This window comes from Embiotoca jacksoni, unplaced genomic scaffold, assembly GCF_022577435.1.
Source record: "Embiotoca jacksoni isolate LCO1_2020_lvr unplaced genomic scaffold, fEmbJac1.0.p SCAF_4, whole genome shotgun sequence".
Classification (NCBI taxonomy): Eukaryota; Metazoa; Chordata; class Actinopteri; family Embiotocidae; genus Embiotoca; species Embiotoca jacksoni.
Window position 1 is genome coordinate 10,097,291 of NW_027185392.1, and position 23,221 is coordinate 10,120,511.

General features: G+C 39.7%; 1 protein-coding gene across 3 annotated transcripts in view; it reads right to left on the minus strand.

The window, feature by feature from the left end:
• The window catches only part of septin9b (septin 9b), a 70,727-nt gene that overhangs the window by 42,700 nt on the left and 4,806 nt on the right, over window positions 1-23,221 (minus strand). Inside the window, exon 1 of one of the 3 annotated variants that reach the window (XM_069167279.1) lies at window positions 12,865-12,947. The exons of 1 other annotated variant lie outside the window; for it this stretch is intronic. In XM_069167279.1, the coding sequence (XP_069023380.1) occupies window positions 12,865-12,886 (22 nt within the window). In that variant the 5' untranslated portion in view covers window positions 12,887-12,947. Of the gene's footprint in view, window positions 1-6,700; window positions 6,914-12,864; window positions 12,948-23,221 lie in introns of those variants that run through there. One more of the 3 variants, XM_069167277.1, reaches the window with a different exon arrangement.

A 23,221-nucleotide genomic window follows, 5' to 3' on the forward strand; every position in this document is an offset into this window, starting at 1 on the left:
CCATAAAACAGCTTTTAACTCCATCCTTTGATAGATATACTAGTAAAAAAAATTATATAGACAATAATAAACCTGCAATTTGTAAGTAGCGTCCAAACCCACACTGCCACTGGACTGTGTCCTTCTTACCCCTGCTTTCCTGTCTCGTGTTTTATGATTGCTAAGAGGGAGTCCAAGGTTGTGGCTACTTTCAACTCTGGCCAGAGAAGAAGTGGGTCTGCCAAAATCGCTCTGTAGATTTCATAAGAAGCTGAGGGGCTGCGATACATGCTTTAGTGTAGGGAGCGAGACGTTCATTTGAACCCCCTCTAAGAGTCACCACTGTAACTTCTCCTGACACTTGCTGTAGACTTTTGTTAAATATTAGAGGAGCTGTAAAGGTGAGAAGTAACGCTGACGGATTGAGGGATCCATATTGATAGGTTTCACCAAAATAAGAGTGCCGAACCGAGATGCTTTGCCAGTGACCTGTTAAGAGATTGTAAATTAATGTTTCTGTTCTCGTCAGCTTTGTGATTATATTCCTTCAGGCACGAGACTACAGCACAGGACGTGAGTGCTTTATGCTATATGGTTGTTTGTGTTTCGACAATGTGTAGCGAAGAGATTCAAGAGCGGGATTAAACTTGAATCCTTCTGTACTTTAATGTGGACTGGGAAGCTAGAGAGTGGAAAAAAGGCATTCAGGCCATTTCTCACTTCATCAGTTGATCAGTCAACTCAAATTTTTAAGGCTCATTCTTATTCATCTGGTCAGTGGTAGTTTGCTCTCTGTTTTTTGTTCAGCTAAAGAAAAGGATTAAGAAGATATATTATTTGCATTAATATCAGATGTAAAGGCAACAGTAACAGTATCTGTGTGGGACTGACAGATGGATGAAGGAATATCATTCCCAGTGAAACAACATTCCCAGACTATGAGCTGAGAGGGATGAGAGGTCCAATCTACCTCAGAGGAACCTCATTAACAGCAGCCAGGAGCCTCATCTCCCCACGTCCCTCCACAACCTATCACTGCTCAGCGCCCAGTATCTCAGTGTCTCCTGTGAGACGATAACGCAGCCCAAACAATATCGCTCAGGATTACTGGCACAAAAAAACAAAGATGGACGCAGCTGTTCACAGTCATTTGTTCTAATGCAGCCAAGGTGTTAGATCACGCTGCCTCTTTATCATCAGTGTCATCACTTACTCTCAAAGACAACCCAACCAATGAACACAAACATTCAGTATCATCTCAGCCCAGATGCACTAATGAGGGATGGGTTGGAGGGAGGAAAACAAACAGAGAGACAGGCGGGAAAGGAAGAAAGAGAGACTTCAGATAGGGAGGCAAAAAGGTTGCAGGGTGATTGAAGGTGAGGGTAAAACAGGTCGGGACAAAGTTGTCACTTGTGGTCTTTAACCTTTTCTACTCCTGATATTAGCGGGGACTGACAGCTGTCCACAAAGATTAGGTACGCCTGGATCAATGAAAAAAAATTTAAGATTAAAATTTACACAATAAAGCCACATTACTGTGATACTGACAAAGGTCAATGGTCAGAATATTTTTGACTAAATATCTTGATATAACAATATGTCAACAGAATATAGGGTTGGGATGTTTATGATGGTTATTTCAAAACATATTCAGGCACAACAAATTATAGAGATGGTCATTAATAATCTGCATACGATAGCCAACACGTTTTGAGGCCAATCAGATTAGACGATAAAACTATGCCACCAAATTTTAGTGCAACAACAAAAGCACAAATGTAAATTTCATCCACATTTTTTTATGAAAATCACAGATATATTATTTGAGATATGAATTAGATTTGATCGTGCACATTCTCTAATTAAGGCCACAAAAGTTAAGATACATAGTCCACAGCACACCAGTGCTATAATGGGTCACATACAGTAAACCAGTATAATATTTGTAGTATATAGTATAGTATAGTATTTGTAAGCAAAGTTATTTCAAATAACACAACATTATCATGGCAGACTGGCTTTTCAGCTGGAGCTTGAATTGATAGAACTGATTTGAAATTACATTGATTAAAAGCATGGAGTTTTTAAAGATGCCTTTCAGTGAACTACATGTTTGAAACCTTGTGAATGTGTCCACGTGGTGCTTTTAAAAAAAACAAAAAACATATGCTAGAAGACATATCATACATGAAATAAGCCGTCAATGCGGACTGTGTCAAAAACATGGATTCAGACAGCAAGGGTTTCACAAGTCACACAGCTAAGAAACAAATCCCTTCAACGTGCAGGGTGGGGCTTTCCATATCATCAATCTTTAAGGAATAAGGGATTTTATTCTTGGATAAAACGTCTAAATACACAATTCTGATGAGCAGAGATGAGTTCTTAGGGGTTTAATCAATGCCAGTAGAGAAACTTAAAATGACTGATTTCACGCTCCTGTTAATGAACTAGATGTATCCCTATAAAATTCTTCTGGGAAAGTGAAGTGATAACTCCACCGAACTGCAGCAAGGCTTTTAATGTGGAACAGATGGGTAAAGTGTCAAGTTTGCATTAACAGAAAAGCATTAGCAGTAAATTAGCATCAAAGGCAGGAACAGATTAAGATACAATGTTTTTCACGAGAAACATAAACTTTGTGTATGTCTGTAAGTGAAGAATACATAAAAAAAATATTGTATTTAGTAAACTGCCAAGAAAACCCACTTCACCAGTCCTTTAATTGATAAAGGATGTACTTCACTGTACATGGCCTTGAACTCATCGGGCCTTGTAATTGTAGCCTCAGGCAATAAGTCAAGTGATCAAGACAGTTACTCTCTGTCAACCACCGGTTATATAAAACCATTTTATACACAGTGGAGTTTATCTGATGTCAGAAGCCGCAGAATACAAGTCGATGTGGTCAGACAAGAAAATATGACCAAACCTCTCAACTGACAAGACAAGGCCAAACAATGTACGATACAATTTCACACTATAGTATTTCACTTGGTGAGACAAAACCTTAATGCTACACTGTCAAACACACGCTTCCTCCAGCTGCCCACTGATGGTGTTGGGTTTGCTCGTGCTGACCAGCAGCAATGCAGTTCACTGTCAGATTTACTGCATGGTTCCCTACTGGTCTGGCCAGCAGCCTCCATTCAGCAGAAGTAAATTCTGGGAGTGCTTCAGGTGTTTGGTGAAGTGGAAAGACGTGATGGGAGAAGTTAGTGCAGCGCAAGAATCAAAATTTAAAACCTTTTGCTGTAATGTTGAAGAACCAGATGTTTAAAAGGACAATCTGAAGCCTAATCAGAACTGAGGGGCAATTTCACCCCTGACTGAAGAGTTTAGAGTGAACGCACACACCCATAGACACACTCACACACACTCGTTGAGGCAGCTGTTGAATAGCTGGTCTGGTTCTTGGCTTCAGGCTCTTTAGGCCTCAACATCTGACAGGTCTTAGTCTTGTTCTGTGACTTTAATCAGCCACTGGTGAACTATCTTCCACACGAGAAGACTGAATTATATCGTTGACCAGGGAAGATGTAGAGACTGTTGTTGCATTTCACCAATGGTGGAAGTATTATTCAGATCCTTGTACAGCAATGTAAAATTCTCCATTACAAGTAAAAGTCCTGCATGAAATATCCGAATAGAATAAAATCACAGAAGTGTTACCAGCAACATTTTAAAGTATTAAAGTAAAAGTTCTGGTGTGGTCCCTCTGACTGATCATTAGTGTGTAAGCAGCTTGTTGGTGTTGTAGCTAGTTTTAACTGCTTTATATCCAGTTTTGTATCCAGGGACAGTAGATAAATGTGAGGGGTCATCAGATGATTTCTGGGAGAGGAAAGAAGAAAAAGCAAATGTGTTTTCAGTTTTTCCTGTTCTATTATCAACAGTGTCAAATCTGAAAAGTAAAGCTGCCAAATATATTTAGTAAAATATTTCCCTCTCTAATGTAGCGGAGTGGAAGCAGCATCACATGGTAAAGGTAAAGTACAAGTACCTCAAAGTTACACTTAATTACAGTACTTAAAATGGAAATGTAATTATCCACCACTGCATTCGATGCACCACCTGTTAGCACCTGATAGAAAGAGAGTGTGGGGGAGAGAAAGCGGTCTGCAACATGGACTGAGGAAGAAAAGATTACACAAGTGATTAATTGGAGCTCGGTGACCTCAAAGCAGAAATGACAATATTCAAACCAAGCACTTTTTACATCACAGTACAAAAATACATGTCTCAGCACAAAAATACATGTCTCAGCACAAAAAGTATTTTTTTCAAGAAGTGTGTTCACTGCATCTGTGAGTGAATTACTGGAATAGGAACATAATGATGCTGTCAGCTTTATCTTTGATCTCTATATGTGTGTAGATTTTCATGGCACCAGCAGCACCAATAGACTGACAAACAAAAAGTTTAGCCAAATGACATGCAGATCAAAATATATACTGGTTTAACAAGACATATGACTTACATGCCACCTGCGCTCTATAAATCTTCCCTCGAATGAATAGGACCACAAAGAACTGTTAAGAACATGTTTATTTACGCACATAATCCACTCAGACCAGTTTAATAACACACTGCCCATTCTGCCAGGTTTAGAAAATGTACCAGACACAGTCTCTTCGTTTCAATGTTAATTTCCTCTGTGTCTACATGGTCAGAGTAAAACGTGGCACCTTTTGTGCAGACCTAAAAGTCCAAATAACTGTGCTCAGTTTAGGTTGGCAAAAACAGAGGGAGCCCATGTACAAGTCTACAAAACCTCTGTGAATATACAAGTAAGGGCTTATTCTGGGCTGATTCTCTGATGACTCATTAGTTTAGGTTCAGCATAGGCACTTTCTACCTTTTAGAAAATCATAATATTGTTTCAGTGTGTGGTTTCTATGGTATTTTCTATCACCCGTTTTTCATAATCGTCCCGCTCACGGGTCCATCCAAACAGGCATTATTCCATCTTCAACGTGCTTACCAATTAAAATCCCTTTCCTTTTCTGTGTCCATTTTTCCCTCAATGTGAGATACAGGGCAGTGCAATGTGCTGGAAAACATAATGATCCAAGATAAAAATGAGGATTTATTCAGTAAAGTGCTCGCCGTGCACCTCTCTGTACAGTTGTTTCTACCCTGGATGGAAAAACTGAGTTCATATGATCCGAAATCAGAGTAATAATATGCGATTTAGGTGAACTATCTGATACAGAGGGGGCTTTCGGTAGCCAAGTTATTAGCAGTTCTCAGTGCTATCAGTGCACTGTATACACTTGGAAAGAAAACTAGTTTTGGCTTTACTCTTACTTAATTTTGAAGTTTTCAGGTAACCTTCATTAAACCAAATATTACCACCAAAATATGTGTTAGAAGACTATTTTGCCTCCCTTAATGAAGCACTAGGTTGCATCTAATATTGTACCTATGGTAATATAATAATCTAAAAGTAAAATGATCTCTTGACAAACCTAAAGTCCAACAAGGTCCACATGAGATTTATGCTTTGTCTATGTTTTTTCTAACCCTGAAGCTTTGGCCTTGAAAGTTGGGAACTACCTGGTTGGTTTAGCAAATATACGTCTGGTTAACATTCTCGTGTCTGATAAAGAGCAGCACAAGGCAAAACAACAAAAGGTTCTCAGTAGGAAGTATCCCAAGCTGTCTCCTATTCATCATATCAGAGGAGATTTTTAAAAATTCTGTTTGCATAATGTCCTGAAAAAAATACGCTTGTTAAATGTAACAGCTAATACATTGTTTTTGGTGTAAAAATATATATATATATAACTATTGAAACTGACATAAAGAAACCTCTGAACTGAATATTGTAGTCAGATAAAGGGATGCAGTAATAAATAAAACAATGAGCACAAAACAGCTGAAGCACTCTTTGACTTTCCAGCTGTACATTTTAGACACAGTAACATCAATTTGGAGAACACAGTGGTGCAAACTAGTTTGATAGTGAACACTCTTTCCTCTGAACCATTGTAAACCATCTTATTCCACATATGTTCTGTTACCTGAACTATTCAAACACAGCCAGAAAATAATAATCCAATAATCTGGTTATTATTGTAAAACTTATTTTCTTTGTGACTTCTACCTGCAGCATCAGCCCCACGTGATCCCACAGTAAGCATGAGGCCAAACAGCAGCTGAAGGGACCGATTGGAAGAGGAACAGGAAATAGAGACGAGGGGAAGGAAGAAAGATAGGATGGCAGAGGAAAAGGGTGACAAAGGGAATGGATGCCAGTTCCACACAGCACCAGCACAAACAAAGGAGAGATTCAGCTGTAAATTTTGTATGAGGGATCAGACAGATGTTAGGTCTCAGTGCTGGGGTTTCGCCTCGCTCTTAGTGTTTCCAGTGCTGGAATAATGTGGTGTCAGTGCTGTTTGTTTCTATTATTGACGTAACTTGTGTATAATCAATAACAGATTATAGGCTGCAGGGTCTTGGTTTGCATAGGCGCACCGCCCTGTTTTTAACACGGTTAACAAGCAGACATACACACATGAACAGCAGTTCCCTTCTCCATAAAAATACATGTAAGATATTATACACACAGAGTACATTCACATCAAGTGGAAAGATATTCGTCAATATTGATACCATTCCCAGACAGAATATGTCTGACAGACGTTGCTGCTCGCCATAAACTGCCAGTATAAACATTACGAGAAAGAAATAAAGAAAATAAATATCAAACCTTCAAAATCTGAAATAATTCCCTCCAAGTGTGGGTTGACTCCAGAATCAGACATTTTTTCAGACACAAAATTTCACCAAACTTTGAAGTGGTTCCCTGTTAATTGTGAAGAAACTCCAAAATAGATTCAATGAGGAACAAGTTCAATCCCACAACTTTCTCTTAAAGGAGCAACTTATTTTCCCTGACTTCCCTCTAACTTTTCTATATTGCTGCATTCAGACTTCAGAGAGAGCGAAAAGGCGAGCCTCCTCCCTTCTCCTCCTCCCTGTAGTTATAAGCACACCCCCCCCCCCCCCTTCCTTATGTCCTGTGTATGTGTGTTTCCCCTGCCCCCCACACAGTCGTACATGCACGCACAGGCATTCATGTAGACAACAGACGCTACCATACCCCTGAGACCTTTTTCGACCAAAGTGGCTCTCAGGTTTGATTTCCTCAATCAGCTGCCGAGCAGCTCCGACAGTGAAAGTGGACAACATGTCACACAGTCACTTTAAACAGTTAACAGGCAATCATACGAGATCCTGTGTTGCAGCTGTGGCTCTACAACTGGCCTTCATAAAGAACAATTTCCCTCTGTCACAACTACAGAGGAACTACAGTTAAAGGGAGACTTCAGTTTTGAGTAAACAACCTCTACAAACTGGCTGGCATGTTAATTAAAGTGTAGCCACTTTTGTAGTAGCTGCTTTCCTACGACATGAAAACCTGAGAGACTTCCTGGGGAAAGTTGACATTAGGGATATACAACGGTGCCTCTGGGCAATCAGCAAGTGATTCGTGCACCAACCTGCCCTCAGTGACTGTGTTATCAGGTAGAACATGGGAATTTGAGCTTAGTGGACACATCTGACCAGGTAATCTGGCACTGTTGCACTTCTTTTGGCAGGGACACTGATGAAAAGGTTGCTTTTGATGTGACGGCTACGGTTACATCGCTCATCCTTGAAGCTGCTTTTGCTAATTTAGTGGCTGATCTTTGCAGTGACAGAGAAACAATGTTGAAAAGGTGTTGATAAAATAATCCAAAGTGATGAAATATCAAAGTTAGCCCTGCATTTACTTAACCATGTCCACCTTCTCCCTGTGGGATGTGCAGAATTTCTTGTCCATGGATCTACTGGGCAAACAATGCAATATTGATGCTATTACTCCAAGTGCTGATTATTTATGAGTGAGCAGCTTTCAAAGCGAATAAACCCAACACTGAATATTCACTGACCTTGGGTTACTTTTACCACTTCCATACTGAATGTAAAAGGTCATATCAGTGAATGTCGGAGCTGATCCCCAATCAGCACTCAGAGGAAACTTAAAACTAAGGACCACAGGAAGCTGATATTTCCACTTGTAGATAGTCAAGGGACACTGTCGCACATCAGATATGATAAATCACATACAGTCTTTCACCCTCAGGGAAGGCAAAAAGGCACAAAAGAGTGCCTGGTACATGTGGGAAATCCCATTTGAATAAAAAAAGCTCCTTTCTAAAGGATGCATAAAGGGTGCCAAGCCCACCCAGAGGCCCCTAACCCTAACACCTGAGAGGTCGATAGTAACACAGAATAACACTGTGTTTGTGGAGCAGTCTGGTTACTCCATACAAGCACTGTGAAGAGGTCTCAGGACAAAGAACAGACATGGCACACCCAGTGGTGCATGTTGCTTAAATCCATCAAGGATTAAGGATACACAAGGACCTTAACTGGGAAGAATATCTGACCCTTGGCATATCAACATGCTCTGTACTGGCTGTGAGGCAAAGCTGAGTGACAGAATGAGGGAAAACTCCAAACTTTGGAGAAGCCTGTATATGTGATAAGTGTTTACACTGTGAGTAACCTTATTTGAATATATGACTGTCTACATGTGGTTTTTTGACTGTGACTGTGGACATGAGTGTTTTTGTGTGTGTTTGTGTGCGTCTGTGCCCCTGAAATAGCACTGTAAACACAGAGGCCTTTGCACATAGAAGGATAAATCTGTCTCTGCACCACACAGGCATTTAGTCTTTCTGAGGGACACCAGAGTTGTGTTTGTTTAGTACCTTTGAGCAGTGTGAAAGTGTGCAATCCAATTAGAAATGCAAGTACTTTATGATTCATGATAAATTCATCTTTATTGGACTATGGGATTTGTTATACATTTTGTAGCTTGTAAAGACCGTAAATGTCCATTTCTCTACAGATTTATTTGATTGTTGCCTTTATGAATCCAACTTTGTTCATCGTTTCTGTTTAAGTTTTACTTTGACAGTTAAAAATGCAGTAGGTTGCTAACAGAAATATGCTTGATAATCTTTGGAACAAGTCAGTAATGTGTAAAATGTCACCTACTCACGTGCACAAGCTATTAAATCCCTTTGTTTTCTATATCAATATGACATTCAGGCAGGAGACATTTCTTATGTAGCCTACTTTAGACAGGAATTCAGCCCAACCGCAAGCAATTATTGGCAGGAAGTCCCACAAAACCAACCTCTCTATATTTAAGTGTTACCTCTATTTTCCCAGATGAGCTGATGTGTGTGCTTTTCAGTGGTGATCTAAATAACACCTTTTAAAGTTGATCAGCCAGGAAGCGTGGCAGAATCACACTTCTGAGTGTTAGTGGAATTAGTTAGTTCACTATACTATGCACTTAATATTAAAAGCGCTGCACAAATCAAAAGAGGGTGAAGGGAAAATGGAAACAACTGACTGCTTCATGAAAAAAAATCATAAGAGGGTTTTGGAGGAGCAGGAAGAGTTCAGGCTTCGCTGTAAATGAGTTGCCTCTGTGCCACTACTCACATGCACGTTTGTATTATCATGACAGTTCTTTGGAAAAACCATAATAAATGTTTTCCCTAATAGTACGATTTTTCAATTGGCTTTAGAGCTACATGGACAATTTGTGCTGGCAGCGATGAGGCTGTCGTGGTTTTAAGATTTGGAGGTTACTCACTGTGTAAGAAATTCTTCTTCTGAGCCTAAATGGTATTTATAACACCGATATGTGGAGTCTGTGATATCTATATATGCATATATATTGTTTAAGCAAACAATGCATCATATGAAAGTTACCAGACATTTTAATAAGAGGCTATGTGCATGTGTTTTATGGTGACATATGCAGCATGTGACATGAAAAGTTGGGTATTTTGCACATGAACTGCAAGTTCCTCGCACTCAGTTTTCCTTTATGTTCATATTTTGACGCCAACTGATTTCCTCTTTGCAACTCGCAGACCACAATAGAACAGCAGCTTGTAAGTGATCTCCTGAATGGACTCTCACAGAGGAGTTTTCCTATCTCTGTTACACCAGCCCTGGATTGACCCGTGTTTCCATCACATTGAATAATATCACCAATCTGAATCCTCCCTCGGGAGGAATGAAGGTGGGGCTTCCCGGTCTGTTTCCTTTACTCCCTATGCCAGCTGTTTTCATGGCTCCCTGATTTATCATTACTAAATAATCATCTGAGAAACAATATGAGGTGAGATACTGGGAGGGTATTGGGAGGAGAGCTGCGGGGCGTTCACTCATAGAGGATATCCTATACACTTCATTTACGGAACATGGTGAGCTGAGTGATTTCCTTGATTTCCTCTAACTCTGGGTTCATGTATATTTGTGGATGTGGGTGGGGGTTACGTTCACGTGTGTTGTAGGGTGAGGTATAAGCAGGTCTCAGAGTGGCTACATCACATCAGCACTTCTAAAACCACAGATTTATGTGCAGAAAGAATCAATAGTGAATTAAAGACAGATGATAGAAGTCCAACAGAACATGAACAGTCTATCTGTTCATGTTCTGTTGGACTTCTACCGAATTAAAAGCCAATATGACATTGAACCTTGTGTGCTGCGCTTTATGAACACAGCTCGTTCACTTAAGTGTATAGTGGCCTCAAAAACGATTTAGACACTTAAAAATGTACAAATTCCTATGCATGAGAGGACAAATGTCAAAGGAACTATTTGCTTAACATTTTAAATAGACAGCAAAATTAAATTAAACAAAAAGAAGTTTGTAACATTTTAAATGATAAAACAATATATATTCAGTCTATACTAATGTTTTAATATTTAGTTGGTCAACAACTTTGCACACTTGTATATGCTACTACATGTTAAGCTGTGTTTATATGTATTATATTTAGAGTGCATATTCTTCATATTGTGGATTGCAGATATAATATTTAGTGTTTTATATTTGTGGAGTATGGCAACTACACTGTATTTAGCTCTTTACATTTTTTTTCGTATTCTTTTTTATTGATATACATGTGTATTTATGTTCTATGGTGTTGATATTTATCTTTACTGTGTATTCACTGTTCCCATGGAATGCCTTAAAGTCTTAAAGTCTTCATGTTAACAAAAGCAGGTTTTGTTTGCTTTCCCCTAGGGACTGAATCAACTTTCAAAAACTATCAGAGAGGATTGTGACTGTCTCACTTGTAATCCCCAACTCCAACTACTGAATCATTGCTTTTATTGTCGTTAAATTGATACTAAACAGGCCACACAAATACTGAAATCACTGTCCTCCCCACAGACAAGGCAGTGAATTCCTTCCTGTTTAATTGGCAGAACATAAAACAACATGACACAACTGTTTCTCTTTTTACAGACCGAATCTGACATTTCTTTCCCCGTTTGTTGTGTTTTAAAGGCAGCACATCACCAATTAGCAACTACAACAAGTCAATGTGGAGACCATATTAGACAGCCATGGCAGATGACATCTCACACTGAACGTATTATTGTAATCCTGAACAGACAGGGAAAAGGAACACAGAAGACACTCAGTCAAGATGGTGGTGTTATTGATGCATACAGAATTAAGGGGACAAAAGTTGCACAGTCTCAGTTCCTATCGCTATCAAAACAAAGTCTGAAGGTGGGTGGGGTAGGGGCTGTGGCTGTTGTCAACACAACAGGTCCAAACAGTGCTCCAAAACACAGGTTGAAAACCAGGAAGTAGCCTAGCCCATGCAAGACTTCCTCAAAAGAGAGGAGTCAGGGGTGAACTCATGTCTGACTACAGTGTTACCTTGGAGGAAAAAATATTCTCTGCCACCTCATCTCTCTACTACACTGTTCTCTGACCATCTGTGTCAGTCTTTACAAAATTCCTCTACCTCCCATTAAAAAAAAACAAAAAAAAAATGCAAAAGATGAATCATCCACAATGGAACATTTGGGGAAATGGTGGCTGCACTCAAGAGGAAGAAATGACACTGCAACAGTGCCACCAAGTGGAATTAAAAATCTGTGTGCAAAGTGACCAGCTGAGCTCAGCCACCTCATTAATGGTCAAATTAAAGGGTAATTTGTAGAATGTCGCTCAGCTTGATGCCAAGCTTTAATAACTTTAAGATGCTAGATTAGTCTTATCCTCTCAGTGCAGACTGAACATACTGTACCTGGGCCTGAACAGAAGCTCCACTTAATCTCCATTACCACTAAACACACCACACGTTAAAGAAAAAAAAGTAAGGAATTAAGAAGTATCTCCAGTGAGAATGTCCCTGTTCTGAGTATAACACAGTTACAACTCAGCAGATACAGGACAGTATATAGAGTTCGATGTAACCTAAAAATTCCTCAAGAGTCTGTCAAAAGCTAAATCATAGGAGACATATGAGCTCTGCTCTCGATCCCTCTTAACTTATAAATACGGCAAGTGTGCCAGTTAGACTTAATCTGACAACTGGACTCCACAGCTCGTAGTTTAATCATGTGATGATTTAACTCTACTGACGGGCTTAATTTTTGCATGTGGGTCAACAGTATCCAAGGCTGCCACTTATAGTGCAGCATCCACTTTGCACTAGAAGATAATGATTCCTCATTCTAGGAAGTCGTGTCTGACAGCTCATCACAGGAGAAGTGCTCACTGTTGTTCTGCGTATGGAGTCAGAAATATTTTGTGCTCCTCACAATGAGCTTATTGTACTGTGGCTGCCCATTCAATTCAGAGGGGTTCAGTTGACACACTCAGAGGTCTCTAAGCGGCTGCTTCCACTGTAACTGACCAAGCAAAGCAAACACAAGCCGGGTGGCTTCTAGCTGAAGCTGCTTCCTCTCTAGTCTAACAAAGAGAAATGAAAACGAGACGAAAAAATATGCCTTTAAAAATCAAATAAAAACAAAAAAGCCACAACTTACCAGCTATTCTGTCTCGCTCCATAACTCAACGGCTACCTCAGATAGCCACATGTAACCTCTTGCTTTTTTCTCCTCTCCTTCCTTCCCCTGCTATTTTTTCTGCATGGAGACTTCCCCTTTCTCTTGACTTAGTCACCCTGTCCCCCTCTTTCAACCCTCCCTCTCTCCTCCCTCGGTTTTGCTCCCTCCGTCTCCCTTGCTCTTACTTCCTCCAAGTTTTAATGTCTTCAGCCTGTCCGGATAACAAGTGAGCAGAACAGACATCCACAGCCATGTGCGAGTCATATGGAGTCCCTCTGTTCTTGCTTTCTTAGCTTTTTCTGTCATAACTTTCTATCCAACACACATTTTATCACAGTGAACACTTTTTCATTGATCCTCTTTTCTCTCTCTACTTTGTCCAATGTTTTCTATTATTCCCTTTTACTAAAGCAAGCTTTCTTTCTCTTTATCTCTCTTGCTCCTTTGACACTGTAGCTGGGTTGCGTCTTTGACATAGAGCCTCAGCCCATTCGGCCGAAGGTCCTCCTCTGAAAATAAACTCAGTCCACTTATTACAAGAGGAAAAACTCCAACAGTCCACCAGGAGATTCTGCACTATAACAACACACACCACTGCCATGTCATCATGGCCATACCAATTGCACTCTGAGGATGTACAATCCCACATAATACCTACAATTCAAACAACACAATGACGGTCTCTGAGTGGACTGAAGAGCATTTGTAACAATCTTTGTCTGAAACCACTCCTGTTCAGGCCACTCATACAGGAAGTATGTCTCAATAAGGCTTCTTTATAACCTGCTAATAATCAGCATTACAAGGTCTCAGCCGGTAAGACTGTTAACCTTCTGCACGAGTGTCTCACGCGCGCGCACACACACACACACACACACACACACACACACACACACACACACACACACACACACACACACACATGCTGGACCCCTTACAAGTTCAAGGGCCACTTAGCAAGCTGCTGTATTGGCGAGAAAGTCCCATAAACATAACACACAAACTGACGCACACCAATCTTTGTTTTTCCTGTCAGGGAGAGAAAGAGGAGTGTGAGCCAAACAGCTCACTTCTTCTTCCTCTTTCTTACAAGGAACATCGCTCCTTAAACCCCTGCCTTAAAGATGTATACACAGCTACACAACTAGTCTCACGCACATGTATTTACTGTACTTTTATCTACACAAAACAAAGCATGCCAACATGGACAGAGGACAAAAACACACACAGGCAGTGGGAGTCTACAGGAACATCTTTCTTCAGTGACATCACCTGGTGTTCCGCCAAACATGCATTGATGGCAAACCTTTTTCCATCTGACCTCACATTTAGTTGTTTTGGCCAAGATTGTTTAATTTTGTGTGTTTCAGATGTAGGAGCTTGTAAGAGGAAGAATCTTCACATAATTTCCTAATTTGCAACATTTATCCATGAAATAAACACAAACAGTAGAGCCTGAGTGATATAGGAAAATTCACACACACACATACAAAGACACACCCACTGAGGCCCCTGAGGCCTTTTCTGACATCTACAGAAGAGGAGTGGGAAGAAACAGAGCAGATTAGAGGCAGTCAAGTGTAGGTGCAATGTAAGAATTTGAGCAGATTTGGCCAATGATCAGATTAAAAAAAGATCTAAGCCTATTCAGTGTTATTTGGCTATTTATTTAAAATGTTCAAAAATAATAGTGACAATCATAATCTTTATATACATAGCACATTTCTTGCAGGTTTACAAAATACCTGAAAATAAACAGAACAAGTCAAAAAAACTAAAAACTTACCCAATTATAATTTAGGAGGGAAGGAAGTAGATGCAGTAAGTGCATTAAAGGATTTAAAAGAAGAGTCAGTTGATCCGGCTGGTTTGCTACTCAGGCCAATTTTACTGATATTATGCAATATAAAGCATGGAAATGCGCTGTGTTAAGTTTCTATTTACGTTTCTATTTCTAAGTATTCATCAATATATGTATAAATTATGGGGTTGTTATTTGGGACAATCAATCTCAGATTAGTTTATTTTGAAAGGCTTAGAGTGATAACCACAACTACACAGTAATCAATTACATTAAATGACGAAGGTGATCGTTCAAACCACAGATCAGAGTAAAAGCAGATACATTATAAACAAGTCTTTGGATCTGAATCCATATTGAAAGCAGGATGTTGATGCTGTGACACGGAAGTGCTTATAAAAATAGAGACGTGTCTCTTTTGGCCACTGGCTCTTTCTGCCCCATGATCATTTTCCAGACTCCCAAAGCCGCCGTTAATGACAGGGTCAGGGTTAAAAAAACCAAAAAACAACAACACATCAAAACACACAACATGTGCTATTTGTTGACTAACTCTCATATGCACAACACACAAACATACACGTAAATGCACACATGGTTGGTGGATACAGTCATATGAAATGTGTTTGTGCTCACGAGCCACTGCTCCTGCTTTATTCCCAAAGGGTTTTATCTCTCCCTGTTTTTTTGAATGGAGGCAAAGAGGAACCATCTCTCTCTCACTCACACACAGACAAAGACACATCCATATCGACACTCATTTGGATGGAGGACCTGTACTTATTATGTAATAAGTATTCAAGACATGACCGATTAAATACAATAAGGAAGATTAAGGGCATAAAATGACTTTACCTGCAACATGTAGATGAAGTTGTTGCATATCCTTAAAAAAAAAAAAGAATCTTTTTCTGACATTTTTTTTATTTTCTTCATTAACTCACTTATTATTCATTTGCCTAATAATCTAAAATAACCCACATTGGGGAGAGTCTATGGTGTATGATACTCTACAGCACTCTGGAGCTTTATTCAAAGTAAATACTGACCTTTCAGTTTTATTTATTGAAATAATTTTTTAACAGCATGAATATATATTAAAAGCCACGAAAATGCATTTATCAACACAGCTCTTTAAAGCTGGATTATTTTTGGAACTGTTCCTTTTTGCGAGAATTTAGTGAGAATACCTGTATTTTATACGTCCATAAATTGTAGTGTTTTCTGTAGCAGGAGAACATTTTACAACAGTTTACGGGAAACCAGGACGTTTGAGCTTCTAAAAGACATAATTCAGCCAAACCTGAATCAAAGATGGCAAAAGAGCCTCCCTCACTCATACCTTTCATCACCTCTCCCTTCCATCATCCAAACCTGCTGGTGAGATGCAGCCAGACCCTCGTTTCACACACACACACACACACGCACACACGCTCAACCTCTTTCTTTTATTGACTTATATATACCAAACATGTAGCCTATATTTGTACCCGAGCAGGCAGATGGTCACGAGGCACATATGGACATGTGCACTTGTTCACTCATGCGGAACAAACTCAACCCCCACACCCCACCCGAGTAAAAAACAGTGTATCACACATTGACTAAGAGTGGATGGTGAGCCTTGGGGTGCACATTAATGTAAGCCGTCACTTCAGAGCACGACCTATGGCCAAACGCGTGACTCAAACATGCTAAATTTAGTTATGTAACAGTCAGACAAAAAGCTAACCAGCATGCCGGCCAACACTAAAGGGATGCCTGCAGGGCAGCGGTGCACAATGAAGGAGAAAGAACAGGGAGAAGAAGAGAGAAGATAAAATGAGAAGAGGAGGAGCAAGCAGGGGAAGTAGTGAAAGAGGTAAATGGAAGGGAAGAAGAAAGGAGATAAGGTGAGGGTTGAAAGCTTCTTGTGTCTTCAGGGGTGGAAAACACACATGAGAGGGATCTACAGCACATGGCAGACACTCTAAACACAAGAATTAAACATGCGTGCCATGATGTGCAGCACTCAGGAATTGATTTATAGTTAAGTGATGAATTTTGCCTATTGATCACACCACTGGATGATATGGATGTGTTGTAAGGAAAAATAGTCAGCCAATATTGTAGTTTAATTGAACTTTTCCATGGAAGACACTTTGACATGTCACAGTGGGAAAAGCACAAGTGTAAATAATAAAATGAATGATGACTGAATTCCATTAGGCTTCTTTAGTTTCAGGGTCCTGGTACTATAGATGCTGGCTCACTGGTTTAGTGGGACAAAAGAACAGCCTTCATTAAAAGAGAATTAGTAACACCTGTGCTTTACCAAGTATGACAAACCAAATCAACCTATATGGAAAAGACCTACTATATGTATATATATATATATATATATATATATATACAGTATACAAGCGGAAATCAGTGGTTGGTGAACTGCCGTTCTGAGGCCTCAAGTTAGTATTTTGGCCATTGCTATCCTGTTATTTTGGAGCCAGACGTGACCCTATTTGGACGAGCGAGCGACAAATCTGACCGATGACACTTCACGTCACCCACTTGTAGCGGAAACCTGACTGCACCGCAGGCACGTCAGTCAAACAGACACGGCCCCAAGCATAGGGCTTTTAAAATCAAATAGTTAACAATGGGATTATTTCAGATGCACTGACAGAAAATGAATAAGTAGGAGTGATTTTGGCAGATGACAACATAATTACATCTGGAAAAAAATGTATTGACTTTGTATTTCACGAGAGAAGTTGAATGGCAGTCTATGGAGCCAGAGCCTTTTTAGAGCCAAACTCTAGCAGCCCACAGCAGTTTTGTGGTTTAATTACTTCCGTGTCGGCCTCATTTTTCAGACCCAGAAGCTATGTCCACTTTATATACAGTCTATGTGTGTACCCCAAGTATATGTGTAAAATCTTTCATTCACATTTTTTATATAAAGCCAGCAAGACAGGAGACATTTGCTGAGCGATCATTAAACCAAGTAACCACGTCTACATTTTTTAATTCACCGTGACAGAGTGACGATGACAACATGTAGAAGCTTTGCAGTGAAGATGGATTTTGAAAAAAACAACAACAACTGTGTATGTTTTTGACTTGCCTGGTGTCACCGGCAACAAGTTGGTGATCAGCACAAAGTAACTAATCACGGTTAAGGTGATCTAAGCGTGCGCTGTAGCTGCCACAACATCCATGGGTATTTATCTTTTTTTGGGAGGTGCACTTTAGCCAGGGCAAAGCTTATAGCCAAGAGAACTGCTGCTAACCATTAACTCCTTTACACACAAGTGTAAATCTGGCTCTGAGTTTACAGTCAGACAAGCACCTATCAAAACACAGACACAAAAACATTGTAATTCACACTAAATGTTCACGCTATGACGCAAACACTTGTTCACAGATAAAGCGCACACAGGCATGCTTAACTGCACACACACACACACACACACACACACACACACACACACACACGCACACACGCACACACACACTCAAGTCACCAAATGATCTCCTTCCTCCAAACATAACAGCAGAGATTCAAGAATTCCGTCTGCACACAGGAGATGGTGGCGAGCGAAAGAGAGAAAACAATGTGATGTAGTGCTGCAAGCCACAGTCTGATGACCTCACCAGAGAGCTACGCAGCACTCTTCTTCCCCCTTCTTCATCTCCATCATACAAATACACATACAGAGAGAGACAGAGATAGAGAGAAAGGTGCTGTCCTCCTCATTTGCGTCCCTTGCCGCTGCTGCCGCTGCTGCTCAAGCCTACACATACAACCTGGGGCATGTACAAGGACGACACAACTCTTCACATCACTCAAGCCAAATTTAGAACTGCACTCTTACAAACCATGAAGAAATACATCTTCATCATAAAAAAAAAGCACTCTAATCGCTTGTTCCTGAGAGATTTCACATTCATCTTTTAAGTATTATTCTACTGAAGAAAAAGGCAATCCAACTAAATTACAACAAACCCAGGAGTCATTCAGACACAATTAGACAGTAAGTGCACATCATTATAGCAATCTGGGAGTAGAAAAGGGCTGATTGTATCTATTTTCTAATCAGACTTTCCAGCCTAACTTGATGGCAGCCACATGGACCAGCAAACAGTTCCCACTGAATCTGATTGATTGTAGAGAAGAGCCAGTCTGTTGTTTTCCTTTAATATAAACTTAATGATTCGTTTTTCATTGCATCATATAACTTCAGGAAAATGCATTCCAGGTATGAATGTAAACTGGATCACTGTCTGTTTCCCATTAATTAGTGCAGTGGGTTCATCCTAGTGAACAGATTCTAAGTGAAGGCTGTGAACAAAGATAGCCTGGATTTAATAAAAAGAATGACTGAGCGTCTAAGAATGGTGAACAATCCATTTAAATGCAGTTTATGAATCTCGAAGGGGGAAACCCTTTTGAGACTCCCATGTGCTCCTTTGATGGTTCTCCATGGAAAGATTTACACAATGTTGGTAACGTTATGAATAACATTATAAACAACAATAAAGTTGCTTTAAATATTGACCTACTGCAACTCAAAAAAGCATGCAAAGCTGGCCAAACCAGCGAACTTTCAGTTTAGGCCTATGCTAACTCGAATGTGAATAAAATAATTCAATCGCACAACTCTTCTCCTTTTCAAATCTTATCAGACTGAATGAATCACATTTTCTGAGAGTGAAATTAGTAATATTGTGTGGTTGTAATGACTAAACAACTTATACATCATTTTACAGTCGCAAAAGTAGCGACATAGTAGGCTAAAGTGGAGCCAATGACATAAGCGTGCAGGGTTTTTGTAAATATTCTCACTGCCAAAGGGGCAGACAAAAGTTCCACACAGCAGGTTAAAGATGGTTCAACTTTTTTTTTTAATTTGCCGCCACTACTCATTGTGGGTCCATGGCAACCACAGACACTACAGCAAGGAAACTATAGGAGTAGATTTTTCCAGGTATTGGAGTTCAGTTGATCATACACCTCGACAAAAAAAAAAAAATAAAAAAATAAAAAAAAAAATCAATGTTTATAGCATTGTTTATAGAATAGCAATCTAACAATAGCAAGCTAAATTTGCTATTAATCTTGTTGTGTTGCTGACCATTTCTTCTATTTTTAGACAGAACCCCCTCTTTTAGGCTGCGTGGTGAGATTATACTTGGTGGACGGCAGCAGCCTGTGGTGATAAGTCTGATGGAGGCTTCAGTTGAAACCGGAGGCTCCTCTGATTCAGAAGTCAAAACATTCATACTGCCATGCAGCAGCTGTAGAGGCAACCACTCACCATCTGAAAGTAAGAATAGTCTACGGTCACGTTAGCGGCACTGTGAGAGTCATGGCTTTCAGTTGCTTTTAAGCTTAATGGAAGCCTTTAAGGACAGACTTCAACGCGCTTCATTAATAACAACCACAAAGCCACAAACATCCCTTAGTTGAGTTGATTGAAAGGGTAGATGAGTTGGTATACAGCAGGGCAGATGAGTGAACGTGTGAATAAAAGTGTGGGTGTATTACGCTACTGACAAAAAAATTAAGTCAGACCCACGCATCAAAAAACACAGTATGAGGATTAAAGTATTGAAAAAGACTGTTTAACGGCCTATCAAAAAAAACATATAAAGCAAAACAAACTTTTTGTGTAGCAAATAGTTGAAAAAGAATCTCTTCTCTTTGTCCTTCTGTCACATATATCTGTCTGCTCCAGTTCATAATGATAACTGACACGCAGTGATTGTGTCACTTAATTTAGGCTATGACATCATGTAGGCTTTACAAAACAACAATAGCTGCCAGTGAGGCTGTGATTTAACAGAGAAGTGCTGCAGGTATAATGTTTAACATGTTCACCAGCTTGCTGTAGCATATTAGCATTTACCAAACAGTAAATGGAATGCTAGTGTTGGCCATAAAATAAACATTTGACCGTTTGGTGGGTCTAATTAAAAAGTCAGAGGGATCCTGCAGTCAGTAGGATTCATCCTTTGAGAACCGAGAATGCCTGTAAACAATTTAATGGCAACAGTTAGAGATATTACAGACTGGAGCAAAGCAGACAAGCCAACAGATTAAAATAAACTAAATGAAAAATCTACCTAGAAACACCGACCTTTATCACTGTTAACAGTCAATTAAAAATGTTTAGCCACCGAAGACGTTTCACAGCTCATAAAATCAGCAGCCCAAACAAAGCGCAAAACTCGTTGCCAAAGTCATTACCGATGTTGAGTCAGCAACTGGCAAGTCAGTGGTGTGATGCATTCAACCAATCCTCTACACGAACACCAAAAAAAATCATGACAATAACCAGTACATGAACCCATTACTCATGACACACACAGTGCACACACATATACACACAGAAGCAGACTCACACAGTCTGTCCAGTCAAATCCAGTTCACAGAAAACCCCATTCCTTTAAGCAATAACTCACATAGGCTCCTCTCTTCCAGTTCTCTGACAATTTAAATCCCGTTCTCAGGTCACTTGGACTGTCGGAGGCTGTAAAAGTGCTAGTAGTGCAGTCTGTGTGTCTGTCTGTCCCAGCATGGCTGTGGTAACACTGCTGGCTATTTCCTCTTCACCATAAGGTAATCATTAGATGTGAGAGGGGGCCGGCAGCCGTCTACATCAAATAGAATATCCTCAAAGTTCCCTTGCAGGAAATAAGAGCAATTGAGTAATTGATAAATATGTGGACACTATGTGGATATTGCAGATAGAGTCGAAGCCACTGTGGAAGTTCTGGCATCTTTTATTGACCCCGTAGGAGTTTTATAAGAACTAATTTGGGGTTTTTGAGTGGAACTGAGGCAAGAATAAAATCAGCTTCTCAAATCCATATGAAATTTGTTAAGCTGAAACAATAACAGTCTGTCAGCAGTGCTTTGGGTTTGCTACGGTGTGTAATATACCTCACTGTGCATTGTGCTGTTACAGTCCACACAGCTTAACTGTGCATTGAGTCGGCTAATTGAGTAAAGGTAAGCTTAGACAGAGCATGGATGAGAGGAGCAAAGCTATGTGATTTGGCTGATTTTCATAAGCCACAGAATCCCGCCACACAAAGCCCGAGGCCCGCTGCTTTCACCTCCATCTCTGCAAATTATCCTGAACTGATGGAGAGATGACGCTGGAAAGAGAAAGAGAGGCAGAAGGAGAGGAGAGTTCCTGTGGTTCTCTGTGGCTTCAGACCTCTGTAATCAGCATGCCAAGCTCCTGATGTCTAAATCCACAACTCGGACCCAGACAGCATACATATACTCAACACACATATATACACACAGGCACATGCACACACACAGAGCAAGTTCCTGACACATGAGCTCTGCGGTGATCTCTGTGCATGTGGAGTTTGGCAAAGGAACACGTCCCGAATAAATGCAAAACGACAGAGATTCAAACACACACATGCAGTGTTGCTCAGAGCCACTTGGTATTGTACAGTATAAATGATTAGCATCTGAGCTTTCTGATTTACCAATAAAATTTGATTAAAAAAAAAAAAAAAAATTCTTGAGAGCCTAACTCATTCTGAAATTTTGAGGCAGATATGGGTAATTGGGGGTTTTGACATAGAAGCAAGGATGGCCTGAATGTGGTCATTAAAATATTGTGACCCAGATATGAGCAGGACATTTTACAGCTGAAAAATGAATTAATCAGTGCTCTGCAGTGGGCAAAAGATGTAATAGGGATACTGCTTCTAAAAATAGTATGTTTGACAATTCTGTAGACTACTATAATTTCTTGTGACTCGCATGTACGCTGATACAAATATATCTGTCATAAGCTCGTACCATCAGCTAATTTCCAACATTTTATGTGTTGGGCTTGATGGGATACTTGGTGATGTTTGTTATTGTGGAGTTTAGTTAGAGAATAACACTCAATAAATAATAAAAATGTTCACTTCACCATCTAAACCAGAAGTGCCCAAATTCTTTACTATGAAAGGCCAAACATAAATCTGCATGGAGGCCCAGTTACACTAATTCATTGATTAATTTATATCCAATACTCTTTACAGGCTCTGGAAACCAGAGTGGGAAACTGTTGTTTATGTTATGTGAAATTCTATTTTATTTAATATATTTGACAGAATTTAAAAAAAAAAAAAAAAAAAAAAAAAAAAAAAAAAAAAAATTCACAACAATTAAAACACTACTCCTCAATTTGTGTAGTCATTTTATTATTGTAAGGAAATTATTGTGATTTCAATGTAATTTAATAAGGAAAACGCATCAACTGTAAAACTCAAATTATATACTTGCAGTATATACTGCACAACATTTACAGTTTGTAGTCTCTGCAATTAGGATTTTAAACCACTTAAGAATAAGGAGAATAAGCACAAGCATGTCAAAAGTTATGGTGGGCCAAAACAAAGAAGAAGTGGTCCAAACTTGGGCCACTGGCCCTAAATTGGGCTGCTATGATCACAATTTAAAGCTACTGACCACCAATTTATAATTTTAAAGTGCTCTTTCACTATCCCCCACAACTCATTCATGTCTTCATATCT